Source organism: Hydractinia symbiolongicarpus, chromosome 4, assembly GCF_029227915.1.
Source record: "Hydractinia symbiolongicarpus strain clone_291-10 chromosome 4, HSymV2.1, whole genome shotgun sequence".
In the NCBI taxonomy this organism is placed as follows: Eukaryota; Metazoa; Cnidaria; class Hydrozoa; order Anthoathecata; family Hydractiniidae; genus Hydractinia; species Hydractinia symbiolongicarpus.
The window spans coordinates 22565547-22588310 of NC_079878.1; the positions used below are offsets into that span (position 1 = coordinate 22565547).

At 31.8% G+C, this 22764-nt stretch overlaps 2 protein-coding genes and 1 long non-coding RNA gene across 3 annotated transcripts; all 3 read right to left on the reverse strand.

The window, feature by feature from the left end:
- Positions 1-2454: 2454 nt before the first annotated feature.
- On the reverse strand, positions 2455-12653 carry LOC130641878 (puromycin-sensitive aminopeptidase-like). The gene is made up of 24 exons (XM_057448882.1): positions 12354-12653; positions 12072-12150; positions 11552-11754; positions 11124-11231; positions 10555-10755; positions 9930-10026; positions 9821-9854; positions 9349-9419; positions 9179-9213; positions 9054-9062; positions 8562-8713; positions 8206-8218; positions 7878-7982; positions 7385-7445; positions 7026-7135; positions 5994-6063; positions 5620-5750; positions 5416-5550; positions 4915-5134; positions 3930-4237; positions 3655-3707; positions 3012-3111; positions 2800-2847; positions 2455-2687 (listed from the first exon to the last, which is right to left on the reverse strand). The coding sequence occupies exons 1-24, from the start codon at positions 12480-12482 to the stop codon at positions 2568-2570; spliced, it is 2592 nt and encodes an 863-aa protein (XP_057304865.1). The 5' UTR covers positions 12483-12653; the 3' UTR covers positions 2455-2567.
- Positions 12644-15029, reverse strand: LOC130641877 (N-glycosylase/DNA lyase-like). Its single transcript, XM_057448881.1, has 5 exons — positions 14186-15029; positions 13680-13856; positions 13297-13346; positions 13078-13140; positions 12644-12795 (listed from the first exon to the last, which is right to left on the reverse strand). Exons 1-5 carry the CDS (start codon positions 14880-14882, stop codon positions 12721-12723), a joined length of 1062 nt encoding a protein of 353 aa, XP_057304864.1. The 5' UTR covers positions 14883-15029; the 3' UTR covers positions 12644-12720.
- A 677-nt stretch (positions 15030-15706) lies between these two features.
- LOC130641879 (uncharacterized) lies at positions 15707-21740 on the reverse strand. The gene is made up of 2 exons (XR_008982514.1): positions 17523-21740; positions 15707-17451 (listed from the first exon to the last, which is right to left on the reverse strand). It is a non-coding gene; the product is annotated as an uncharacterized LOC130641879 (long non-coding RNA).
- Positions 21741-22764: the final 1024 nt, after the last annotated feature.

Here is a 22764-nt window from a genome sequence, read left to right on the forward strand (position 1 = left end):
GACTAAGGAAATTTGGTATTTTGTTAAATCTTCTCAAAACATGCTAACCATTGCTGATGTCAAGACGAATAGGGCCACGACGTGAATTATATTGTTATAAATTCTTAATACTCTCTACCTAAATCCTCCGGATAAGTATTGACCATTTGACCCTTTAACCGTGTTTGAAAAATGACGAAAAAATGCTTTTGTTTCATTAATTTTGTCCACGATTGTACCTTAAAATTCAATAGGGAAATTTTTAGGTTTTGTAGCACAAGTGCAAGAATGCCGAGCTTTTAAAGATGCATTTTGCCAAATCGAAGCCTAATAATTATCTTAAGATAAAGGAACCTTTCCTTTTTTTTAAAGATAATAGTTGGTACTGAATCATTGAACACTTTTCTTTTTTCCTACTTCTAAACGAAAGTTATTTGTTGTTTGGGTGTTATGTAACAATTTATTATGGAATAAAAAAAAAATTGCTTCCAATGCGGAAGGTCTTGGGTTCAAACCCCAGGCGAGTTATACCAGAGACTATAAAAGTGTGAATCTATCCTTACTATTTAGCGTAGGATTGACATCTGAGGTGGTTGTCTAGTTGAGCGATTGCTGCGTTTGCACATAACCTAGTATCCTAATAAAATTATAAAAAGGTTGTTTTTTGTTTTGTTTTGTTATCTATATAAGACCATAAAAACGTCAGCTGTACAGAAACAGAAGAAAAATCAATTTTATCATGATAATATTTAAGAAACAGTCATTAGCCCTTAGGAAAATACACAGGTTTGCCGATTCTCAAATTCTTGCCTGTCGTACATTCATCCCGGCATGGGTATTTCGTGAATTTTGCCGGCTACAAAGGAAATACTCTGCTCTATTTTTAACACTGTCATTATGTCGTAGGCCAAGAGGCGTAGACATTTAGGTTTGTAGCCCCAAATCTCAGGACAAGCGTATCTGGATTTTTTATTACTTGAAAGGATGCTGATCACAATTTTAAATGTAACTAAAGGACAAACCCCGTAGTTTTCTTACATTTTTACAGAACATGTCCTTTTCCTACTTTCTTATCGTTCACTTCCAATACCTCTCTTTTTAATAACAAGGGCAATGTAATACCGCCAAAATTACTTTGCCGAAGTATTACAACGAAGCATTGCTTGCATCAATGTTTCTGTGAAATAGCCTAGCTGGTTTAGAGAAATGTAAAATAGATATTTTAACAGCAAGCAACTACTAGTTTGGCTTATATCCGAAAGTGGATATATCAAGTACCTTTACGGATATATTTCATGTATTTGTAAAAAAAAATATACCCTCTTTTACCCAACTTTCTTCAATATTATCTCGTAAACAGGATAATAATAGCTCATAAATTACCTTTTTTTTACCTTTTTAACCTGTCGTAACTAAACTTTTATGTACAACGAACGTTATCTTTTTTTTCAAAAAAAGTCATTTTGCTTAAATCCTTACAAAATAGTTTAATTCCATGGCTTAAGAGGTATCTGCCCAGAATTTATTTTTCAATTTATTTAGATTAGGAACGCCTTTTTTGGTCTAAGTTGTTTGGCTGTAGCACCTGTGTGTCACCGTCCGAGTACTGTTTTGAATCTCTTTCTGAACATCGTATGTGACGTGTTGGTGCTGGCAATGCGTGAATACACACAAATCCTTTCAATACGCAATCAGTTGTATTAGCGATCTAAACATTTTAATACCTCAACAACTGAAAAGTTCGTTTGCTAACTATACGAAAGCAGTACGATGTAACGAAGCTCGAGTGGAACCCTTCAACAAAGCAAGTTTGCGGCAAATTACTACCAACGAAATTTGATGCGCTCCCAAAACATAAAAAGCGCGCAAGCTATCAGGCTGATAGCTTATCAGTAAAAAATAGTCTTACAAGAATAATTCATACAAAATATTTTTATTTTTAAGAATTGTAATATAATCTAGCGAAAACACAAAAAATATGTATGGCTATATATAAAATAAGGATGACTATGATAAACTAACGTTGTATATGTTGGAAAGGTAAAGAACTATAACCTATAACTCCCAAAAACTCATAGCTTTTACAAATGCTTGCTAAGAATACCACCAGCAACAAGTTTTCGCTAAGACTAATTTAACAACATTAACTTTAGGGGAAAGGTAGTGCAGTATATATTTCAGTAAATTCAGTAGGTTTATAATTTAATCTTTTATGGTTAGATAAGACCCAAAACCTTACAGCCTACATGTCTTTGTTTTGTATATATATATTATATTTCTTAATCGCAATTTTCGCGAATTCGCGTAATAGTTTTGTGTAATTCTTCAATGCGCGAAATTTAGAATAAGGGCAAACACAAACAGTGAAAATTAATACGCGCGAAAGAAAACTTTTTTTTAAGAAAAAAATAAAACATGTTTTTTGTCTCAACTCTGAATTTTACCATTTTCCCTTGTTATTTGTAGGGGAGTTGCAGCTTGCGCAAAAATAATACGCGCGCAAATTAGTACAAATTAAGGCAATCAAAAAGCTGTAGAGATTGTCTTACTTAATTCGTTCTTGCGATAAACGGGATATCCTAATTTTTTTAAAATACCGCACACACTCCAGAAAGTCTTTCCAACCATTCAATATTATTTTTAATCGTTTCCATCGCTTGTTTTATCGTTCTTTCAGCTGAGGGGACAGGATGTGCATTCAGAAATTCCTAAACACAGCAACAACAATAAAAATGTTTAAAACAAGTTTATGCTACAAAGTTACGAGAAAAATACTTGGTAGTAATACCTAATAAAAAAAGAAGATCAAAAAAATCTTACTTCTGCATTCTTCAGCTCTTCTGTTGTAGCAAAATTCTGAATAGTGTACTAAAAAGAAAAGCCGAGGTGAGGAACTGCAATAACTTCAACAACAAAACAACAACATCAATACAAACAACAACAACAACAACAGCAACAACAACAACAACAACAACAACAACAACAACAACAACAACAATAACAACAACAACAACAACAACGAATTTGCATACGTTAATCAAATTAGCCCTTGCATGTCCACCAGCGCATCGTACTTGATAAACGTCCCAATTTTCTTTGATGAATTTCCATGTTTGAAGTTGTCCTGCATGTCTGAAAGAAAAACACAAAATGTCTTTTAAAATGTTTATGGAACAGCGACCACTAAGTCAGAAATTTGGAAATATTTGTATGCTTTTAGCAGATATGTCAGATTCTTAAAATTTGGGGTCCCTTAAATTCTAAGAATAATAGACTGTTTTAATCGTCAAATCAAAGTTGTATGAAAGTTTAATACCACTTTATCCCTAAAGCATTCTTTTCCAACAATTTGAGAATGGTGTGATGGTTCCAAAGAAAAAGTCACGACAATGAGTGGACGATAGAAAACAGGCGTTACTTTAGCAAAGTCATTAAAAAGCAACCTTTTAATATTTTAATAAGTATTTAAGATGATTACGATGAGTATTTTAATTAATACTCATCGTAATAGCTTAAACGTTAAATTTAAAATGTAAATACAAGATTGATTGGTGGATATGTATTGCACGGTATTTTTTAACCAATCAGACTTCAACTAAAAGAAATTTAAGAAATCTCATTTTGGTTTTGTTTTACAGTGCTCAGACGAATTTTTTCATAACTTTCATAACTAACCTGGAAAGACATCCACTTAAAGTGGCTAGTGTGTCTTGATTACGCACTTCTTCCTATGAAGTAAAATAAAAAAGTATGCAATACACTGGCAAAAAGAATAAGAGGTTGAGATGATACGGGGAAAGAAAATTTTCATAATAAAGGTTCCAAATATTCCGATATCGATCCGATATTTATCGGTGGTTAGCACAAAGCGTATTTTTCTTTTTATGGTAAGAACACTTTATTGTTAAGAAACTTAGTTGTGTTTATCTCCAGCTGCCAGCATAACTCACAGATATGGAAAACTGCAGAACATCATTCCTCAATTGATCACAGTCGAATCTACCCATGTTACGCAGCAATCTGGAGCGCTCGTCCGCGACATCCGTTTTCTTAACCAACTCTTTCATATGCTTTAAAGTGTCGGCGTCACCATGGCAACACACCGTCGCATACACAGCATGTCGCAAATCTGTATCAATTACCGACACCTCACGGACGTGTTCATCAAACATCTCTGTAAATTTCTGGACAGTGTGTTTGTGGCCTAACATTCCAAGTAGAGTGTAAACCGAGTTTCGTAGCATACTGATAAGCTGACCTATGAATAAAAAGGAACTAGCAACCATTTCACAATGTGGACATAGTTTGACCAAAATGTTGAAATAATTTAAAGGAAAAAACTTCAGCAACAAAAAGTTTATTTCAGTGAAATATGTTAAAATAGGTTAATCGCGAAAGTTGTATATAATATCACTTTTATTCTTATTTCTTTAACTAACTTAACGAAGAGATCCAAAATGATGTCTTTTTATCGTTGCTGTCATTTTGTAGCACACGTTAATTCAAGAACTTTTTGAAGAAATACTACGTCAACTACGTCTGGTGGTGGAGCTTTCGGTTCCCTTGCGGAAGGTCTTGGATTTAAACTGTGGTTGAGCCATGCCAGATACTATAAAAGTGTTTTTCTGTTGCGTTCATTGATATCTTAGGCGGTTGTCTAGTTGGGCGATTGCTGTGCCTACACGGCTTTCAAAGCTCAAATAGGAGTTTCAAATGCACTGTGTACTAGGACCCCCTTCTCAGGAACCTGTTGATAACAGTTCTATTAGGAGCTGAAGAAGTTATCCTGGGTAAGTAATAGTTCAAGTAATCGTAGCCCATAAGGTTACAGATACAAAACCTATGGTAAACATTCTAAAGTATTTCTTGTCTTGCAATAGCACATTTTTAAAATTAATAATGAACTCAATAAAGGCACAACAAATAGGAACTAACCTTCATCTTCTTTCTTTTGATATCCAATTCTTTCAGAAATTGGTGTGATCAACGTGAGAACAAACGATTTAAACTGGTCAAAAGAATTCGTACGTTCAAAGAGTAACAGTAACTTTTTCAAGTTGCTCAAGATGTCTGTCCACACAGTGTAGTCATCCTCATCTATGTACGCATTCAGCAAGTGAATGTACTCTACTGTTGGAGAATATCCAGCGCATGCCTGTACGTAAAAATGCTTAGCTTAATTTATTAACACGGAGTGTAGACTTCTCTACCTTGATGGTATTAGATTTTGCGTGTTATGAATTTTGCGCTTTTCACAGATTTTTGCCAAATTCGCAAATTTAGGTGCCATTAAAGTAGTGCAGATACATTTTTTTGGTAAATACAATTTTATGATGAAAAGTTCATATTGATAAATACCATATAAATAAATATAAGCGTGAAAATCTAAAAGACGTTGCCTTAAATATGTCTGAGAATGGCAAAAAGTAGATATACCATAGCAAACAAATCATTTTGCACACCAAGCCTGTCTCTGCTGGATAGTTGTTTGGATTTGATGGCAGGTATCAGTTGCTTTAACATTTCTTCAGAATATTTCACACGATAATAATCAGTCTGGCCAGGATTCAACTAAAAAACGTTGTTTGTAAGTTATTTTAATTTTATGGCACAAGAAATTAATGCGTGTCAATGAATTACCTTAATCCAATCTTCAGGTGTTGCTTTATCAACATAAATCAACATATCTGGATCACTCATTAATACGGTCATTGCGACATCATCCGGACTTTTACCGGTGCAAATGTTGATTGGAATCATCCAGCGGAATTCTAAATGCAGATGTTTTTCTATTGAGCAAGAAAAAACTCTTTAATGCAGATAAAAAAGGATAAATATACCTTTGTAAAAATAGTTTAATGTTTTAGCCTATTTTTAAAAAACGAAAAATAAAACAGGCTAATCTTAATTGAATATGAAATGTTTCGATGAAGGCTGACCAAATGTCAAATTACAAAAGAATATCTATATGGTTTTTGCGTATTAGCGAGGTTCGATTAAATCATTTTCCATACTTTTCCCATTCTGGTCTCCAATGCTAAATTTAGATTGTGATATTTTTAATACCTCTTTGCCATCTCCAATCTAGGAAAACAACATTTAGTTACAAATAATAATCAATAAAAACATCTTCCTGTGTTAATAATAGAATGTTTTCTGGGCTTGAACTCTGCGTTAAGAAATATCAGCTACCGTGAATGCGAAAATCTGCTTCAATCTTTTGGCACCAAGTGCTCAATATTGCGAAATAATGAGGAGTGCTTTCTATAAGCGCTGAAAACGCTGCAGTGTATAATGACGTAATTTTAATGATTTAGATCAATGAATTTGCTTAAATCGCTGATATAACACAATATAATTAGAGTGAGGTAACGTTTGATTAGTGTTATAATGAGAACTTAGGCTGATTTGGTTAAGATTCCATTAAGGAATTTATTTTCAGTACGAAACCAAATAAAAATATGTTAAGAAAGACATAAAAATGAGTGTTATTTCTACATTCGCATATGGGCCTAATTTCGTACGCAGATTTATCGCAAAATATAAGCAGTTAATTGAAAGGACGCATATGTGATATAGATATATGATAGATGTTTAGCGAGTACAATATTATATATTAAACTATATATATAAAAAAATAGAGATAGGTGAAAAATTATAGCCATAAACTTTTTCGGTCAAGAATTATTTTCACGAATCTAGTAACACTTTTTTGAAACTTTTAGTTTAGTAGTCCTTAACTGAACTTGCTCTAATTAAGAGGTTGAAAATTTTGCAAAAATTATTTTAGCGAATAAATCATTTCTGGTAATTTTGCGAAGATACATTTTTCAAAAAAATAACCTTCCCTGTAATTTTCGCGCAAAGAAAAATGGATAAATTTCGAGAATTTCGCGAAAATTAATATGCGCGAAAATTAATCAACTTAAAGTATTAACTCTAGTGTGCATTTCAATGCCGAAACAAAACTACCTCAGTCTTTAATGGTTATCAATCTTTCTAGATTGCAGGACACTAAGTTTTCCATGCAATGCAAATCGACTTACTGTTTCTCTGCTAACTGAAACAACTGGAAAACCTAACTGCTGTGTCCATGTTGACATCACTCGCTCAACAGGCTTCTTACTTACAATCTCAAGTTGTTCCCATAAATCCTCTAGAAAAAGTTAGAATCAAGAAAAATAAAACCTAAAATATATACAATGATAGGAAAAAAAACGTCCAAGAATTTTTACTGGCTTATATGTCTAAGCTTATCTCTAAAAAAATTCGACCCTAAACTTTAATAGCTAACCTTTTTTAAATATTTTTTGCAATTTAAATACTTATCTTTCCAACCTGTCAAGAAACATATTATTAACACGTTAAAGGACTTTCATTCTTAAAAACTTGCACTATAATATACCTGTCTTAGTATTTTGGAACTGGTATTTTTCCAGATATGAATGAAGACCAGATTTGAAATCCTAAAGTGTAAAATGTAAACAATACGGGAACAACGGTACATAGGTGAGACGTACTGGTATAAAGTGAGAGGTGGTGGTTTATAGCCACTCGATCATCATCTTTGCAGCATTTGGGAAGATAAGGTGCAGGTTTATTTATACCAAAATAATCAATATAAATTATCCTTATTACTGTTTACAAATCAATTTTTTTTTCTTTAGAATGAGCAATAACTCAGTGTGCATTTTTAGTACTGCGAGTTCAGCAACTCCCAAAACTTTAAACAGAAAAGACTATTTAGTAAAACTTAAAACAGGAATTAAAATTCATCGTTCCTGACTGCTATTTAAACCTATCTCTGAAATAGCATTTCATTGGATTCGCTGATTTGACAAGGGTCAAAAATAATTAAAACATGGTATGAATTTCTTACGGTTTCCAGACAATCTTACCTCTGCTCCTATGTATTGGTGTAACATCCGAAGCACAGAAGCACCTTTGGAATATGAGATTTGATCGAATATTTCTTCAACTTCTGATGGATGTCCAACGGCGACCTGGGTTTTATATACATATAAAGTCATATTACACTTTCCTTTAACTTAAAAGTTTCAGCCGAGCACATGAAATAAGAAATTAAATATAATGTAAAGTGTATACGAAAGAAATAACAACATTGCAGGTATAGGACAAACTGTAGAAGGTCTATCACACTGCGTTCAAAAATTTAGTTAACATGTCGATGAATATTGATGCATAAATTATTGTAGATATACTCACCTCAATCGGATGACTAAAATAAAATAAAAATAAAAATAATAAAAATGAAAAGGAAAAAGCAAAGACAAAAACATAATCACAGCTTGATTATTCTACTTTCTTATTTATGTTTTACACAGTATAGAGCCGACGAATCAGAGGTTGTTTGTGTTATGCCCCTCACTTTTTTCCAGAGGAAGATATGATAGCTTCCAATAAATAACATTTTCTTCAGACAGTACAACGCTAGAATTTAAAAACCATTTTATGCAACATGGAGATCGTAACTTCCACAATTTTTCGACCATTACACTGGCCCCTCAGCTTTTACAACCAATACGGCCCATCAGTAGCATAAACATTTCAATCACACTTGCCTATTGCTTAAAGCATCTAATGTTTGTGCTACGATATTCTGTGACGTCACAAATTGACTCCAAATATCATATTCAGGATACAAATGGTCCACGCAAAGATATTCAATGAAATTTGCAAAACCTTCTTTTAGCCACAAGTGTGTCCACCATTCCTGATAAAAAGGATTGCAGAATTGGTAATACAGATAGGAATTTGATGAAATAAATTCCATGCAAAAATCAGGAATTTTTCATCACTTTATGGGACTACGACGCATAGGTTATAACGTGCAATGGTTCATTAAATCTCTGTACTTCTTCAGGAAAGCTATCACCTAAGGTAGTCACCAGTGATTTGCTAAGTTTTACCATTATTCTGGTTCGTGTCCTTCAGTTCAAACATAAATGTATGTGACAACCCACGCTAAATTCACTTGAAAACTGCATCTTTTAAAGCATTCTATAAATTTACTCTTTTCTGTATGGTTAGGCACTTTCTTTAAATAATCTTACCATGGTAACCTAAAAAACGAACAAAAAATGTTATGAAATCAACACATCGTAAAACTGAAACGGAGTAAGATAAACAAGAGCAACAACCGAAACAATTTAAAAAGAGAAGTATCATTTTCACATACCAAATTTCCGAACCAGTTGTGAGCTAACTCATGTCCTAAAAAATATGTCTTTAATCAATTGGAGAACGAACTAGTAAATTTTAAAGCAATAATAATGCTCAGAATAGACTATTTTGCAAAATATTGATCAGCTTTTAGTAATGCAAATCAAAAACTTTAGAATGAATTACCAATGATTTCAGCAACAAACTGTTTCGTAGATGATGCGGTAGCTCCTTCAGCAACAAGGAGGTATTGTTCTCTAAAGAATAGAAAATTCAAATTTGAAAATATATGTGTGTATTATGTATTACATGTATATTGCTAAAATTATATTGCTCGCAAATATAATTTTAGCAAAATACAAAAAACAAACAGAAAAAACAACAATTAAGAGTAAAAGTATCAGACATTCTTTTAGTTTTCAAAGGCCACTTCTTCAAATAAATGTCTTTAGGTATAGGCATCAATTTTATGTTCTCAAAAATTAAATTTCATTTCAGAAAATGCCTTTCGCTACAAAACTTAAGAAATACAGAAATCTGACTGTTGCTAATAGTTAACCTATAGAAAAATCAAAAGGAAATAGCCAGTCATTTATCATCCTTGACGTACTATACGGATAGTGTTAATTGCAATCTCAGAGATAACGAGAGTACGTACCTATATGTGACAAGTCCCCAATTTTCCATAGCACCTATTATAAAAAAATTAAACTGTATGTTCGTAAATTCAAGTTTGCGATATTAAAAATCTCAAAGTTGTATTCTACCTATTGGAAAATCTGCCACACCAATTAAATCAATTTTAGGCAGACCATATGGGATTCCGAAATAGTCTTCATAAAACATCAGAGTTCTTGTTGCTACCTAAAAATAAGTGTACTTAAACATGCAATGAAAAACAACGAACATAGATAAACACTCTAAATACAAAAGCAAGAGCAACATAAGACCCACTTAACAGCAAATGATCAAATGTATTTGCAAGAAAATATCACAATTCGAAAACAGATTTTTTCCATTTCCACGGAATTTATCTTCGTAGCTGGTCAAAAATTAAATTTCGTCGAAAATGAAACTGTTAGAATGATTTAAGAGAATTTCTCATGTTAATCTTTGATTACCCACTTAAATAATTTTTAATACTTTTTGGCGAGATAAATTTAATCAGAATTAAATCTAGAATATAGCAGAGTTTATTTTCGTGGTTGAAACTTTATATGTTAAAAGAATAAGACCGCAGGACTTTTAAAATTTTTGTAGAATATATTTAAGAGGTTTCCAAAAAAAACAAACCCTAATATATCGAAAAATTTTGGTTCACGAATTTTTGAAAAAAAATACAAAAATTTCTTTCTTTGAAAATTTCTGACTACAAAGTATTTATGAACAAACCTCCAACGCGAATCTTCCTTGGTTTGCTTTGCCAGCAGAAGTGTACACTCGGACAAGTACACCACTGTCTGTTGTGCTTTCAACATGATCAAAATCTCCAACGATAAATGCAATGATATATGTAGACATCTTTGGCGTGGTTGCAAATTTTACCACTTTCAATGAAGCGTTGTCTGAATGAACACCAGTCTCAACTACATTCTGAAAAAAGAACATGTAAAATTCCATGTGAGAAAAAAGAAGACAAAATCTAACAAAAACGATGCAAGATGATCATGTAATTATTTGCAAATTGGAAATGTCTGTATATTTAAGTTAATAATATTTAATAATATTAGAAATACAGGATAAAATGATAAATAAGTTTTTCCTGCCCCAAATTTTTTTATAAGTTTTCAGAAACAGATACATAATGTAAAGCGTTGCTATAAAAACAATTTAACAATTAGGCGCACTGAGCGATTACTTATTAATGGTGGACACTTATTCATAATTAGCCGGTTGCTTATCCGGACCAAGCAGTTAATACTGTCTATTTTTTAAAACATATAAAATATATAAGTAACTACCATGTTCGATAATGCCACCTTATCTTCAGGTACAACTAAAGTAATATCGAATGTGCATTTTAACGCTGGTTCGTCCCAACATGGAAAAGCACGTCTTGCATCAGTCGGCTAAAAATAATTACTAGAATGGATGGTAATCACTAGAAGATATACACTGGAATAACAACATGAACTAAAACACACATTTTGCTTTTGGCTGCGAAAATTTTAAAAAGCAATTATAGGAAATGTATATCTAATGTTTTAAGTAGATAATTATATATCATATATTAAATAAATAGTCTTTAGCCCATTAAAAAACACCCAATGCTACTTGCAGCTATACTATGTTTGGCTCACAGATGTAAAGTTGGGTATTTCAATATACATAAAACGATGTGTAAATTATTAAAGGATACTGTATACAATAATAACTACATGTTATATACCTCAAAATGTGTAACAGCAGCATACTGTTTATTTTCAGCACCACCTTGATTGGTTCTGTAGAAACCCTTTAGTTTATCATTCAAGATGCCTGTGAATTCTATCGAAAGTCTGCCCTTTCCAGTTAGTAATGCATTTTCGAATTTAAATTTAACTGTTTCAGATTGTTCATTGTATTTAATGTCTTTAGGTGTTAGAACTATCCCTAATAATAGAAAAAATAATGTTTTGTAACTTGAAAACCCTGGTCAACATGTTTCCATGATTTTATAGATAAGTTAGATAAAATTTAAAAGAAATAATTTTTGGACTAACTTCCCCTTTAAATATTATTTTTTTCCTTCTGACGTTTTAGGCAGAAAGAGCTAAAAGCAAAACGTCATATTAAAGTCTAGTAAACGCTTTTTGACTTGTCAGTTACCCCATAGAAACTACAAAAAGACAACTTATTACAAATTCATTGAAACAAATTCAAAATCAGTATAGCATGCTCAAAATATTGGGGAACAAAAATCTACAAACCATCTTCAGTAGTGTATGTTGCAGAAGAAATATCGATATCTAAACAATTTAGCTTGATTTGTTTTGTTTCTTTTACAACCTAAAGATCACAACAAAAATATAGACAGGGTAAACAATTTTTTTTCAGAACAGAAGTTTAATTAAGAATAATTATTTTAGTGAGGAAAATAAGCTTATTCATACCAAAAAGTAGGCAGTACACTGATTACCTCTCCTTGAGACACAGTATACCTATACAGTGGATATAGTTGTTTTAAAAAAACGTAATTATTAAGCCATTACCGTTACATCAATGGTTTCTTTCCCACTAAACACAAACTTCTCCAGGTCTGGCTGCAATGTGATATCATAATGTAAAGGTATAACACATCTTGAAAGTCTTTTGAACTTTTTCTTCTCTACTTGTGTCATATTTCTTTACAATAGCCTAAATATTTTAATTTAATATGTTTCATTAATTCTGTAAGTATAGTTGCAAGGTAAACATATATATCGTATTAAAAAGCAAGAGTTCAATGAACATATACAAGTAAAAGAATTTATGGAAAAATGATAACTGAAGTAGATGGACATCAACTTTACATCATTTCTATATTTATATAACTTTATACATCAATAAATCTACAGTTAAAAACTTGAAAAGCAGTAATTATTTCTTTTTTCTTTTCTTCACTTCATTTGAACGTCCTTGCTTTCTTCCTACTTTGCTCCGTTTTTGGATAGGCTATGATAAAATTAGAAAAAGAAAAGGGTTTAGTGATTTATATATTATACAATCTATTGCAAGATTTTTCTTGTTCCCGTGTATTGCAAAAGTATACTCAACATGTTCTACTTTATCAATAATTTACAGAAGAATCTCTTATATATAACAATCCAATATTAACAATGTACGTAGCTCAAAGCAAGCATGTTTGTTTCTTGACAAACAGAGTGTTTACAGTTTAAACAACGTCTTTAAGTAAACAAACATTTGCACCGTTGTGTTTAAACTTGACTCTCTTACTTTTAAACTGGCTTCTACTGTTTTCAGTTCTTGAAATTTTTTCAGGTCTGCACTGAATAAAACCTACAATAATAATTATTATAGTGTCAAAAAACTCTTGTTTAGCTTCTCTTCGTTAATTCAACAATGTTGTAAAATACAATAATTTTAAAACACAAAAAATGTATATACATAACAAAAAAATGTTAGAATCAACGTTTGTAAATAAAAATTTCCTACGGAATGTGCCCAGCCAGCATAATTTCCATACAGTTCACGAAAAAAATCACCTAAAAATATAAAAATTGTTACTCTATCACTACATTTATTAAATTTTTTCAAATGTACAAAAAACTTCTGGAGATAAATTTTTTATAACTTGGTAAAATTCTTTGGTAAATCTCTTTAACTGAAAATTTCAACTTTGACTATACAAAGATACTCCAATACACAATCAACTTTTATTTCTCTTTTTATTTGACATAGATTTACACGCACAGCTCGAGAAGTAAAACTATTAACGCTATAAATTAAGATTTTCTCAGAGAAAATGTATTTCCTTGCTTAAAAGTTTTCAAGTTCAATCTAACTCAATGTAGTATACAAATAAAACTAAAGCATACCAATTTCTTTGTAAGTTTTATCAGTTAATGTTTTATTTTTTTTCAAGTGAGGCAAGTAATCTCGAGAAGCAATCTGCCACATGTGTGTATCAACAGGTATAGCTTCAGATTTGTCCAATGACATCAAGCACACACAGTCTGCTACTTTTGCACCAACACCAGGCAAAGAACAAAGATCTAAATCAAAGTCCCAGTAAGAAAGCAGCAACACAATTGTTAGGGGAAATTTATTTGTACTAGTCGTAAACCTGTAAACAAATCAATGGGATTTAACTGTGAGAAAAATGCATAGAATGCCCATGTCGCTAATTACAGCTAACACTTTTAGCTCACAGACACACAACAAGCATTATAATAAAGATGTTATCAAAGTTTTTGAATTTAAATAATAAATTCTTTATATAAGCAATAACGTAGCGTGATCCCAATGTGAGGGGAAGTAGGGGAATGCAACTATATGAAAGGCAGGAAAAAGTATTATACTAACCCCTTTATGAACCTCTTACCTTGATGAGCTTCTTTGTAGGGAACATTGCGTAAATTGTACAACCATTCTTCTCCTTTTGCCTTTTGGTCTATACAAGCAGCAGTTTCTTGAATAAATTTAGCCCTGTAACCAAATCCTAATTCTCTTAATTTTTTCTCAACACCAGGTTGGGCCAATGCAGACAATGACGGAAATGAATAATAGTCAACATCTTGGTAACAAACTGCTTTTTGACCATATGTTATGCATAACTTATTAACCAGCTGTTTTATTCGCACAATGTTATTATTTTGTGAACAAATAAAGCTAAATAAATTTTCTACCGGATCTTGACGCAACATACGTATACCACAGAACTGATTTTGCAAGCCTTTAAAGTTCTCGTCAGCACTACTCCATTTCTCGTACAAAGAAGGAACATCTATATCTAGTTGAAAGTAGTCACATAAAAACTTCTCATTGTCAGCATGGTTGTTATTTAAGTTATTCACAGCAAATTTATCACTATTATTGTCATAACAAGGACCTGCAGTATTATCAAAAACCTTGTACTCAATTCCATCTAAACTTTGACGTAGCAACCACAATTTTTTGTCTAGCACACCTAGCCAAACAGAAGGATCATCGACTTTCTTAGACCATCTGAATGATTGGCCACAATCAAGAACAATTTTTAAGTTGATCTGCTGTTCTGAACAGCAAAGGAATTTCCACATAATAAAAAGGTTTACATTAATCTCTGTTTTCTTTTTTTGGAAACATACAGAAAAAGAAAGAATATAAAAAGTAAAGAAATAATGCAAAAATAGTGACTATGAGTACTAAAACAATATCATCCATGTTTTTTCTGTAACTTTTGTTCACTAAAATATAAAATAAAAAAACTGTAAAAATATTACAAAGTTACTTTAAATCTTGAAGTCATTGTGAACTATATATAGAAAAACCATCTTCATTTTTTTAAGAACCTATATTATAAATTAGAAACATAAAAGAATGTTTTATTTAAAAGATGTCACATATTTGGCTTGAAAAACCTTTTGAATACCTCAGCCAAATTAATATTTTATCTATGCTATCATTACTGGCCTCGGGATCTTAATGTTTTTTGATTAGTTAATGAAAAAAGTTTAAGCAGACATTATGTCTCTAAAAGCCGCTTTTTTACATATTTGTCACATTGTGACCAAAAATAACCCTTTGGACAAATTCAGACAGCAAAAAAATTAAGTTATTATTATTCCAGATATTTTACCTAACATGAGGACCATAAAGAAGGTGTTTTTTCTTAACTTCATTCGAGAGATATTGTGGAAGAGATTCATCTAAATGATAATTTTTAAGACATTTTTAGACATTTTGGCCTTGACCAATTCCAAACAGGTGTCCAAAATTTTTTCTGGTAAAAATATGGACAATTTATCTGAGACTTTATTGTTTTCCAAAATTCTGATGTCTTCATACTTGTTTTGTTACTCAACCAAATGCATGCTTACGTTGTCACCTTTCTTATTGGACTTTGGACAAACCAAGACAAAAATAAAGTATCTGTGTTATTACAATTTGTATTTATTGTCATAAAATAAAATAAAACTGGAACTTTTACTATTCCAATGGATAATAAAATAAATGGACAATAAAATAAAACTGGAATTTTTGCACTATTCCAATGGAAGTGTAAAAAACAATTTTTACACTTCGATTGGAATAGCGCATCAATTTCGTTCTTTTAGTTAGTGCATGCAGCACGAAACCAAGTCAAACACTTGTCCCATTGGATCCAAACCTTTCCACACCATCTTCCATTCCATTAAAAATATTTTCTTTTTAGGTGAGCGACTTAATTTTCCTGTCTCTACTAAAGCTAATTCAGATTGGCTAGCTTTAACAGCAGTCTTGATTTTTGCTTTTGTCCGTTAGCCTCCTTAACAAGCTTTAGTCAGATCTTTTACGTTGTGTTGTATATTTAGGAATTTAATGGCTGTAACACTGGTCATGTGTTTTGGAAAGTCCTTCCTATTTTTTATTTTTTATTGTTTTTGTTTTCTTTTATCTTCAGGTAGCGCAATATCGAGTTGTAATCGGATTTACGTTGTCTTGTGGGGAGAAAGGAAAACCATCTAATCAAAGTTTCTCTTTTTGACTTCTAACAAACCTTAGTAAAGGACTTTCAAAGCTTGTTAAAAACTTTCGTTGGGGATGGAAAAGTCTTCCATAAAGCGTTTTAGAAAAATATGTTTCTTATTTCCAATACCTTGTTTCATATTAATCAACGCTTGTTGGACAGGATGCAATTTTGGGGAGTTGTGCCACTTTGAGCTAGCTGGTTTGACTTGATTCTACTCCATTCACATAGGCCATATTTGTCATGCCAGACTGCTAAAACTTGTGTCAGACGTCAAAGTAGCATAATTTTCTTTCCTTCGTTGTCTCTTCATCCAAGACGTTTGCAGGTCTAAAAAGGTCGTGGTCTACATTTAAACTGCCTACAGGTCATAATCCAGTAGAAATTGTGCTTAAAGACAATGAAAAAGTCGCAATGAGTTAAAGGTTGATTGGTTGATTTGCATGAGAGGTATGCTGAGGTAGGCAGAACAACAAGATTTGACTTCGTTGACAAAATGGGCTTGTGTGGTAATCAATGTGTGATGCATGGCCATCAACAAGCAACATGCATGGTCCTAATGGCGGAATGCTTTTCACAAAATGATTGCTGAGCCACCCAAAAAAACTGGGTGGTTTCAATCCATCCGATTTTGGTGAATCCAAAATAAAAACTTTTGAAAACAAATAGCATTTCAGGATAAATATTCACAATTCGAAAGATGACTGCAGGTGCGACTACAGACCATTTGTGCATATGCATTGCAAGCATGCAATAGATGTCTTGTTTCTGCTGGTTATTTGGAATTTTCCTCTAATTTGTTCGTCACAACAGACTTTTATTGACTGCAATGGGAAGTCAGGCTCATTACAGGTGAAGATTTGACTATCAAAAGATATTATATTTTCCTTCACGAATTCCTCAAAAGTATCAAACCAAGCGTGCACACTTTCTTCTGTACACGCTATTGCCCATGCCTGTTCCAATTTTTTGGCCCATCCAAGTTTATTGTCGGGATAGCATTTAAGAAAACCAAAAAAACATGTTTTTCCAGGGCGATTTTCAACAAAATAGGGAGTTTTAATTCTCGATTTATCTAGATACATTTGACAGCCTCTTAAATTTATAAGGGTGTGCGCGGAAAACCATATCAGATCATATTGAGTATCCATTCCGCAAATCTAAACAAGAGTATTTGTGTATGACAAAAAAATAAGCAACAAGCTAATCAAAAGTTGATATGGCTACTTACCAATCTTTATCAGCTTTGGAAATAACTGGTGCATTTCCTCTAGAAGTAACTACTGATTTGCTTTTACCCCCGAAGTTTGTCCCAATTGTCGCTCGTGGTACAGAGTAAACCTTCACAGCTTCACAGGCACTCATTCCACCTGATGAAAAAAATTAAGTCACAATAAAAAACCTTGTTTTTTAGTTTTGAGGTTTTGGGTGTGTACCAGGCATTTTAAACCACCAAGAGAAACAAAAAGCAATGTCACAAATATTAATTATAATAATTTAAAAAAACTTCTTCGTTGTCAACAATAAAAAACGTTTTGTACTTTCCAAAAACAACTTGCCACTACTTGATTAAGAGCCTAATTGGTTGCAATAAAAGCAACATTTTAACTAGTTACATGCAGAGGAAGTCGTTTCTTAAAGAAGGAGTATGAGTTGAAGTGGTCATGCTTATGCAAATTGGTATCAAAGTAGTCAAATTCATATGCCATCATATCAACAATTATAAATTTGCTTTAAAATTGTTTTATTTCAGTTAGAATCGTTTCGCAATCCTTTCTCAATCGCTTCGCAATCTCATCGTAAGTACTTCATTAAAATTTGTTTCAACTTTATTTCAAAATCCTTTCACACTTTTTTCCAAACAATTTGTTTCGTTGCCTATAGATCATTTTAAAATTGTTTCTAATTTATTACATTGCAATTGTCATGGGTAGTATTTGTAGCCGATTTCTATAGAACCAGTTACGAATTAAATTCTAAAGTTTTTAAATAAATACGCATAGTTTTAACTACGTAGCGGGCTGCACTTGAAATTTCAAAATTGTGAGAAAGGATAATTCGTAGGTAACTTAATTTTTTCTTAGATAAGATTTATCTATTTATTAGACATAATGTTCACATATTGTAGACTCTTTTTTCGCAATGTATAACAAAATATGGCTTTGTTAGACTTGGGTTTTTAAGTTCTCTCACTATTTTTTCTAATACAAAACAGTGATGTTTTAAAGATTGTACAACAACCGATACCTATATGTCTCTTTTAACATTAAATACTCTTTCATAAGAAACCTAAACAAATTATTCAGAAAGCTAATGTAAATAATTAATTATTCATGTACCAGATTATAAAAGTCTATAAATAACAAGAACATATTTTTCGAAACAATGGAACTTATCGTACCTTTTAACCCTACTCTTCAGATTGCGAATGATATATCAACATTTATTCGCTTTTTAATTCCAGACAAGAAGTAACGATTGTTTGCTTTTTTTAGGATTATTTTTAACAAGTTATATTCCACATGAAATTTTATTAATTTTTTTTGGATAATCAATTTTAAATAATTGCATTCTAAGGAGGAAAATATCCAATAATTTCCCCAGGTAACTGAAGTTAATTTGTTTTCTGTATATAGCTTTACATGATTTTGTACCTAGCAACATAAAAATATCACACCATAACTGCATGCAAGTCTTGTTTTTGCATGTAAACACACACTCAAAAAATAAAAAGTCATTGTCGTTGATTTATTCACAGTAATTATTCTCAACTGGCTTAGTGATAGGGCCTATCAGTAACTTATCAGTAACTTGGCCAGAGTATTTTCGTTTTCCTCAACAAACTTCCCTCTGCCAACTCATGAACACTGTACAATCTTTCCATATCAGATCTTATGAAGCCAGAACAACAGTTTATGGTCCGTTTTCTTTTAAAATGGAAAGGTGCTACCTCTGGGTTGGCACATTTAAATTCACTTTCATTTAACGTCGTCATGGTGTTTTAGTTTTTTGGAAAAACTATAACGTATGAATAAACAATAAATATAAGATTTCTTTAAAAGTGTACTAATATATAAAAGAAGTCTAAGCTTGTAAATGACGCCTTCTCCAGGATCGACATCTGCTTTAAAATAATTTTTAAGAATCGATTTTTATTGCGTTTTAATTGTTTTTTAATTAAGCTTCAAAGAAAAACAAAATAACAATTTGTTTTATAATTTGTTTCCGAATTCGTTTCCGAATCGTTTCAGAAGTTGATTCTAAATCGTTTCGGAATATTGTTTCTAAATCGTTTCCAAATCGTTTCCCATTCGTTTTATTTTTTAACTACCAAATTTTATTATATGTTTAGTAAAAAACTTTATAACTTTATTCTTCATAACATTTTTGTTCTTTACGAAGCAGTTGTGACTGAGCAATAGTCTGATATTCAACCTGATGGAGCAGCATCTTCCAAACATACTACATATCCATGTTCCTAAGATTCGAAATGTTATTAATTGCGTTGATGTGGACACCAACTATCCTTAGGAGTTTGTTGTCGTTGTGCTGGTAAAGCACCTTCTTCTATAAAATATTGGTTTTTGGTAAAATTTCAGACACACAAGAGATGAAATCTTTGAACTTAGAAATTGTTCAAGATTTGGAAAAGAAATCTGTATTTCATCATGAAGTGATCACAACACACTGGTTCATCACAGTTCAAGAGAGATGATGGAGCCACTAAAGTAAAAGCCTAATTAGTTGCTTGAGGGTTTGAGAAATTTAACAGTTGTGTTATAACAGACTTTCCCACCATACACAAGAAACCTAGTTTATTACATACATTCTTGCGGTAGGAATGTTCTCCTTCGTTGCTCTCTGATGGGGTACAAAGTGGACTTTTCATGGTCAAACCTTCACAGTAGCAACCTTAATTAAACAGAATTTACAAGCAAAAACAGCGATAAAATGTCGCAAAATGGAAAAAATTAAGCAGTATCTAAAACATATTAAAGATTTGACTAAAAAAAAAAAGAATTCCTTGAAAAATCCATATTGTAATTATGAAGGTTTCACCACAAAAACATTATGATTGCAGCATTTATACACCATTTCATAATGGCTGCTTAACCTGAATACTGGCCCGTGATTTGTTCAACCAGTGTTATGACGCAAATCTGACCGCAAGAATTGCTTTAAATATTTTGTACAACTGTAACTTGCGTCAGTGATCGTGACGCCAATCTAAAAAGACTTGAGAAAAAACAAGATACACGTTGTTGTCGTAATTAAAAAAATTCATTATTGTCTTCACTTTCCCTCTGGAGAATGAAAATATGAATTAATGACTCAAAGAATATCTTAATAAACCCCTCTGACATGCTTCGCACACCACACCATTATCACTGAGGATTTCCAACAACAACTCGAATCACCGCGCATGTCGTCATGCTTTATTTCCGGACCCTTCAATTTTAAGTCGCCCCTGAGCCACATTCTTTAACCCTGAATGAAAAAATTTCTGAACCAGTATAGTAAAACATATAATAGTAAAATAAATAAAAAAATAATTAAATATTCAATATAGATAAATGATGAACATATTCATCACAGTTCCACAAAGAAAGAAATGAAATATACTTAATGCATCCTACAGTACAGTCCAGATGTAAGCGTACGCGTACGCTCAAGTTTCACACCTTTTTCTCGGAGGCGGTAGTTGTTTGTCTTTTGTTCTTATTAATTATCTTGCGAGTCTTGTAAGTCATTAACTTACGCGTAATAAACAAAAGATTATCGAAGAAAAAATAGCTTATTACAACTGCGCGTAACTATTGTTAAATAGTGTTAACAAAACTATTCCCAATAGCATAATTGCAAATGTTATCAACTCTATCAATGTGACACGAAGAGCCATTGTTTAATATTTTTATTAAACAAAAGTTTTGCGTGGAAAATAAATAAACTAGCGAGAAGGCATTGTTGGTTGCGCGGGTTAAATAAACCTTTTAAGCCATAGAAATTATTATATTTTAACAAAGATTGAAACTTTAATTTTGATAGAAAAGCTTTTTTAGATCGCATTTTAAAAGTTTAAAAACGAAAAACGGCGATAGAAATGTTTTTTAGATCGCATTTTAAAAGTTTAAAAACGAAAAACGGCGATAGAAATGTTTTTTTTAGATCGCATTTTAAAAGTTTCAAAACGAAAAACGGCGATAAAAATGTTTTTTTAGATCGCATTTTAAAAGTTTCAAAACGAAAAACGGCGATAGAAATGTTTTTTTAGATCGCATTTTAAAAGTTTAAAAACGAAAAACGGCGATAGAAATGTTTTTTTAGATCGCATTTTAAAAGTTTAAAAACGAAAAACGGCGATAGAAATGTTTTTTTAGATCGCATTTTAAAAGTTTAAAAACGAAAAAACGGCGATAGAAATGTTTTTTTTATATCGCATTTTAAAAGTTTAAAAACGAAAAACGGCAATAAAAATGTTTTTTTAGATCGCATTTTAAAAGTTTCAAAACGAAGAGCGGCAATAGAAATGTTTTTTTAGAAAGTTACAGAACGAAGAATGGCGATAGGAAAGCTCTGTTAGATAGTGTTTTAAGTATTTAAAATGTTATCAACTCTATCAATGTGACACGGCGAGCCATTGTTTGATAGTTTTATAAAATAAAAGATTTGCGCGAAAACTAAATAGACAGCGAGATGCATTGTTTAAATCTTTAGATAGAGCTGTTGCGCGGTAGAAAAAACAAAGACAATGTTTTTAACAATAAAATGTAGCGTGATACTATAAAACGTCAAAAGTTATATTTTTAGATTTTTTCTTTCTTCGGTATTAAAATTTAACTTGTTTTCGAAATCTTATAGCGAAGGGAAAAGTCCCGAACGTAGGGTTTTCCGTTTGCGTTGCTAAACGTTGCTTTTTATAAAAAGAACTTTTAAAAGTTTCGCATGTTAAAAAATATGTTTCGACGATAAAGAAATATTACTAAAAGTTTTAAAAGTAGCATTAGTTTTTTTTTAAATATTTAGATCATTGGATTTGTTGTTTTTTAAAAGAGCTTGTGTTTTTTAAATAAATCGAGATTAAAATTGCGTTACTATAATTAGTTTCGTTGTTAAAAAAAATAAAAATTCAATGGCCTTCGCGTGTAATTTATTCTCGCGCAGAGTATTGTTTTTAAACAATGTTTCTTGCTATGCTTTTGTTTTTAACACGAAGCAATTATTTTCGCGCAATTTGAAAGGAACTCGCTATCCTATTGTTTTTTTTAATGAATGCAATTATTTTTGCAAGTTAAGCGCGTACGCGTACGCTTACATCTGGACTGTACTGTATTCAAATCGATCGAAAGTGTTCTTTTTTTGAATGTTTACAAATGTAACGCAATGTGTTAATTTAAATTTCGAAAGGCCTTTGTTCCAATGCGTGTCATACAAAGTTGTGCGATCAAGCCTTGCCTCATTTCGATAGATGTCCC